Genomic DNA, 5,495 nt, shown 5'->3' with positions numbered 1-5,495 from the left:
ATCGGCGTGAAGTTGTTTGCGGCCTGCCAGTAAACCCAAAGCAGAAGAAGAAGAAGTGACGTCAGCGGCTTCATTTGCGTAACCCTCCCCCAGGGACTAATTCCGGTGTGAACGCGATCTGTACTTTAGTTCATGAGAACTAAAGAGTTCTCAGGAACCTTTGTGGGAAAAGTACTGCGGTGTGAAAGCGCCTATTGACACAACAGGACCAGAAAGAGACACGTAACCACCTAAAGACACAAAATGACTTCAAAGAGACTATGCAGAGACAGACAATGACTACAAAGACACTAAAGAACAATGAAAGACACGAGACAAGAGAAGTTGTATTCATCCTTTATTGAATCTTGAAAGAAGTCATCTACAGTGGTTTTGACGCCAACGAACAAGTCACTTATAAATGTGACCAGAGTCACGCAGAGACAGCAGAACTGCAGATGGAATATATCCTCGACAGACGCATAAAGCAGAGGCAAGATGCCACAAACGAGCATTAAATTAACTTAGTACAAACTCGTGAAAATGTTTTCCCTCCTTACTAATATCCAAACACAACATTCAGTACAGGGTTGTGTTTGTGTGGCAGCGACGCAGCGAGGTCTGAAAGGATGTCTGTTTGGAAGAGATTTCTTTAAAAGGCAGATGCTCCACACACACAACAGATAAATATAGAGCGCGACATGGACTCATTCCACCCTCAAAGACATGATGAAGAGTGGAATGATGAAGACGTAATCAACCTACACGCGTTAAATAAAAGGCTTTCAAGCTGGAGCCGAGCATCCTTTCAAACCTCGCCTGTGTGCCGCTTCAATCCGTACTTCTAAAGTGAGAGAGTGTGTGTGTGTGTGTGTGTGTGTGTGTGTGTGTGTGTGTGTGTGTGTGTGTGTGTGTAGTTTGGGGGATTGGACGAAAGTTTGGACGCCAAATCAGGCGCTTCTGCAGAGGGACATCAGTCCTAGCCCACCTGAAGATTCAAGGTTACGGGCCAGGACGTCACAAACAGCCCCAACACACACACACATATATCGAGTGTGTGTGTGTGTGTGTTGGTGCTCCTCTGAGAAGGACTGTTGGAGCCCAGGAGAAATCAGCAGAGTAACCCCGCTGTTCAGCAGGCTGCAGACTCATGTCATTCAGACTCATTTCACACTCTTCTCGCTCCGAGATGGACGCTGGTTTGTCCCGATGCTCAGCGGCTCTTTGAAGGGAGCGTTTGAGGGGGGGGGAGATGAGAGAGTGGGGGGTGTTTTGGGGAGTCTAACATGAGCGCAGCCCGCTAAACGAGCAGGGTTTAACCTCAGCAGCCGGCCGCGGTGATTTCTCCACCCGAGCTCTTCGTCACCTCCAGAGTGGTGAAGATCTGGAGGAGGAAGAGGAGAAACAACGTGAGGAAGAGCAGGATGTCAATAATTCATTCATTACACATTTATTTATTTAGCACCGTGCAACACAAGGCAATTCAAAGTGCTTTACAAAAATGAAAGACTTTAAGAAAATGGCATTTAAAAAGCAACGATGATAAAATAAACATTATAAGAAAAAAATACATGAATAAAAGTTACAGTAGAGCGCTTCATTACATATTCATGGGTGTATAATAAGAACTGGATACAGCGTGGTGGGAGGCGGGGTCTCGTTCTTTCCTATGAGAGCTGCTCATTGGCTCATGAAGGCAAAATGGCCCAACTTTTGAGAGCGAAACGTCACAGATTACCCAGCATGCCTGAGAAGTACCCGTATGGTATGTGCGCTCATAGCAGGCGCAACTTTAACCACGCCCCCCGAAAGGCTCGTTCACATCAAGCCGTCCCGTGGGTTAGATGCGCGTTCATGGTGCCGAGGAAAATAACTGAGAATAACGTTATTAGCACATTTTACAACTTGAAGACTGAATGTTTTTAATAAGGGCTTTACAAAAAAAATTCTGTATTTTCCTCAAAAATCTGATTTTTTCCAAATATTCTGTATTTTTCCCAAAATTGTCTTTTTCTCAAAATGTCTAAATTCTGTCTTTTTCTCAATTCAGACTTTTTCCTCAAAATAAAAAAAAATTGACTTTTTCTCAAAATCCTGTTTTTTTCCCACATTCTGTATTTTTCAAAAATGTCTGCATTTTTTCCAAAAAGAAAAAGATCGGACTTTTTGTTTTTAGTAAGGGCTATACAAATGTCCATACTGGGTAGTTAATTTGGTTAAAAAAAAATTATCCAGCGATTTACAGACGTCTCTTTCCCAATGTTAGTCAAAAGTGTTTCTGGGGCCCAGTGACGTCATGGACTGATACGGAAGTGTAGTACCGCCGTTTGGCCACTACGAATTGTGGGAACAGAGTCCGGAGCACTTCCTGGGGGCTTGAGCAAATTATGGTGGTCATCATTCAAGACTCAAAGCTTTATTGTCATGTACACAGCTACAGTGTAGATATGACAATGACAAACTTAAGTCCTAGGCTCCTCCAACAATCCCAAATCATCATCACCATCAAATTGAGATATGACAAATAAGGAAAAAAATGAAAATAAAAATCTACTTTGCAACACTTTAGAGCTTCTGATTGGACATCACGCTCCGTTGTTTAAAAATATAGTCTCTTAATGGATTATTAAACTAAGACGTGGGCACAGCTTGGTTACATTAACAGCGTCCTGCATTCATTCAAAAAGAAAGATCTGAATTCTGTTTGTAAATGTAAATTAAAGAAATGGGAAACATCAAACAAGAGACGATTAAGAGCTTAATGAGCTGCAATTATCACCAAACCCCATTTACATAATGAAGGAGGAACAGGGAGATCTTTAACAGCATGCATCACACATCACCAGTTCATTCAGCTCACTATCTGCATAAACACTCAACATGACAAATACAGACATGGTAATTCAGTCCATTTAAGGCTGAGCCACACGAGGACCATAACGCCAACGGACCGCAATCGTTATCAAAGAAGTCCGTGCGGCAGAGTTTCAGTTAGATTTTTTTCCGCCAGTCAACATGTCCGTTAAATCTTCCGGACAAAATTAGAAAAGTGCCGGTCAGAGGTCTTCTTTGTTATTAATTGAGCTTTAAAACAAATTGATAACGACTCTATATAATAATATAAGAATAAAACACGGAGCCTCTCTTTTCCTCCCCGTCTTCTGAGAGCCCAGCAGCTGATCTCTGAGCAGGAGAGGCGGGGCTATTACGTCAAAGTTATCAGCAAATTATCGTATAGGCGTAAACACAGAGCCGTTTGCCCCCCCAGAGCGTTTCGATCGACCCACCTTGGGACCCGTTACCGTTTTCTGCGTTTGTCGGCCTCGTGTGGCCGAACCGTCTATCTGATAGTGAACTGTAGCAGATACGACCGTTATCGTCCTCGTGTGGCCGGGACTTAAGTTATTTTGAGCTGCACAGTTTTATGGATTCTGATCAAATCTGTAATAACGAAATCATTTACACAGACTGAAAAACTAGCAAAGTGAGGCAGCTTCATGACCTTGGTTTTCACCACCAAATACAAATCTGTTTAACACTGCAAGGCACAAAAAGGACATCCCCATACACATCTACAGAGAGCAGGAGCTGAATACGCCTCTTGCTTCGCAGCTTGTATGAAAGCTGCTATACAAATAAAGATTATTGTTATGAGATAAAGAGATGCCTCCTCCTCACCTCGGCGCAGGTTGGGTGGATGCCGATAGTGTTGTCCAGCTGTTCTTTAGTGGCTCCACACTTCATGGCCGTACCGAAGCCCTGCGTCACCTCCCCGGCGTTCGGACCCAGGTAGTGGAAGCCAATGACACGGTCCTACAAACGAGACATGTGTTAGTCATGTGACTCTCTGACAGGTTGGATTCAGACTGAGTGACAGCAGGGAGGAGCTCACGTTGTCCAGCTTGTTGCAGATGATCTTAGCGTAGCACTTGTTGTTGTCTCTGTTGGGCACGGTGAACTCCAGAGGCCAGAACAGACTGTGGAACACCTGGAGACACAAGAGAGACCCAGTGAGCGACAGAGCTGCATTATTACCATCAGTACCGTTGATTATAGCATTCTGGCTTTTTCTCAAATTCTGACTTTTTCCTCAAAACCTTAAAATTCTGACTTTTTCCTCAAAATCTGAATTTCTGACTTTTTCCTCAAAATTCTGTATTTTTCAAAACTTTCTCAAAATTCCGACTTTTTCCTCAAAACCTTAAAATTCTGACTTTTTCCTCAAATTTCTGACTTTTTCCTGAAAAACCTTACAATTCTGACTTTTTCCTCAAAATCTGAAATTCTGACTTTTTCCTCAAAATCTCAACATTCTGTATTTTTCTCATTTTTTAAAACTTTCTCAAATTCTGACTTTTTCCTCAAAACCTTAAAATTCTGACTTTTTCCTCAAAATCTGAATTTCTGACTTTTTCCTCAAAATTCTGTATTTTTCAAAACTTTCTAAAAATTCTGACTTTTTCCTCAAAACCATAAAATTCTGACTTTTTCCTCAAATTTCTGTATTTTTCAAAACTCTCAAAATTCTAAATTTTTCCTCAAAACCTTAAAATTCTGACTATTTCCTCAGAGTCTAAAAAAATCAGACTTTTTCTCAACATCCTGAAATTCTCAAAATCCTCAAAAGTCTTACTTTTTCACAAAAATTATGTACTTTTCTCAAACTCAAACTTCCGGCACTTGTCACATGGTGTGGTTTGTTTGTATTTAGCCCACCTGTTTGCCAGTAATCAGCCTGACACAGAGGGTGAGCTCGGACATTTTCCGTTGACCGCCGTTTGGTTCTCTTTATAGTTTGTTTATGAGGGTCATTAAACATGGTTAAGCTAGAACTTCAGCACGGACTCTTTTAATTGAAACATGTCAAAGTACCGTAGCCTCTAGCGACAGCTCATTGGGAGTTGTCGCTACAAATTATTTAAGAAGGGGCAATACACATAAATTAATGTCAGCACTTGAGTCCATCATGTAAACGTGCCAGATGTATCCATAGAAGCACATTTCCATCTGCAGTCCTTTGTTGATGGCAGTGAAAGGAAACGCACGTGAGCACAGATTAAAAGTGTCCACATGGCGCCTTCTCCTGGCAGTTCTCTGTGAAGACGATATCTGGACATTGTATCTCCGCTGTTATATGACAGACCCTTTGGATTTTATTATCCGTTTGTAGTACAATACAAATGTTTGACACCATGAACAGTCATCCTAAGTTTCCGGCTCTCTGATTGAATTTTACACTTAGTCTGACAGCTATACAGCGAGGAAGACGATCCACGTATGGAGATAAAAGTCACAAACAGCATGCGCTCTGCTCTCATCAGAATCAATTGAAAACAGACGCTCAGTAAAAGGCGCTATGAGGACTTGCAATCTATCATGTCTTCAAAAAACAAAAAGGATAGCTTTTGTTGTTTCCCCACATCTCCAGTCTACTGTCTGGGTCAGAGGCTGGAGGGGTTCCTATTACAGAGACACTGTAATTATACACCGTATATTTTCTGTCTGGCACACTGACC

General features: G+C 41.9%; 1 protein-coding gene across 1 annotated transcript; it reads right to left on the bottom strand.

Moving 5' to 3' along the window:
- Nucleotides 1-320: 320 nt before the first annotated feature.
- LOC104942968 (thioredoxin reductase 1, cytoplasmic-like) lies at nucleotides 321-4,043 on the bottom strand (the record flags this gene model as incomplete). Its single annotated transcript, XM_010768283.1, has 3 exons — nucleotides 321-1,363; nucleotides 3,658-3,792; nucleotides 3,872-4,043. Coding segments are annotated over 3 exons (370 nt in total), but the record flags the coding sequence as incomplete, so codon positions are not given.
- Between the last annotated feature and the right edge of the window lie 1,452 nt (nucleotides 4,044-5,495).

Source organism: Notothenia coriiceps, unplaced genomic scaffold (genome assembly GCF_000735185.1).
Source record: "Notothenia coriiceps isolate Sejong01 unplaced genomic scaffold, NC01 NC01_scaffold00005526, whole genome shotgun sequence".
Taxonomy (NCBI): Eukaryota; Metazoa; Chordata; class Actinopteri; order Perciformes; family Nototheniidae; genus Notothenia; species Notothenia coriiceps.
The sequence above is the reverse complement of the archived record's forward strand: the minus strand, read 5'-3'. Positions and strand labels throughout refer to the sequence as shown.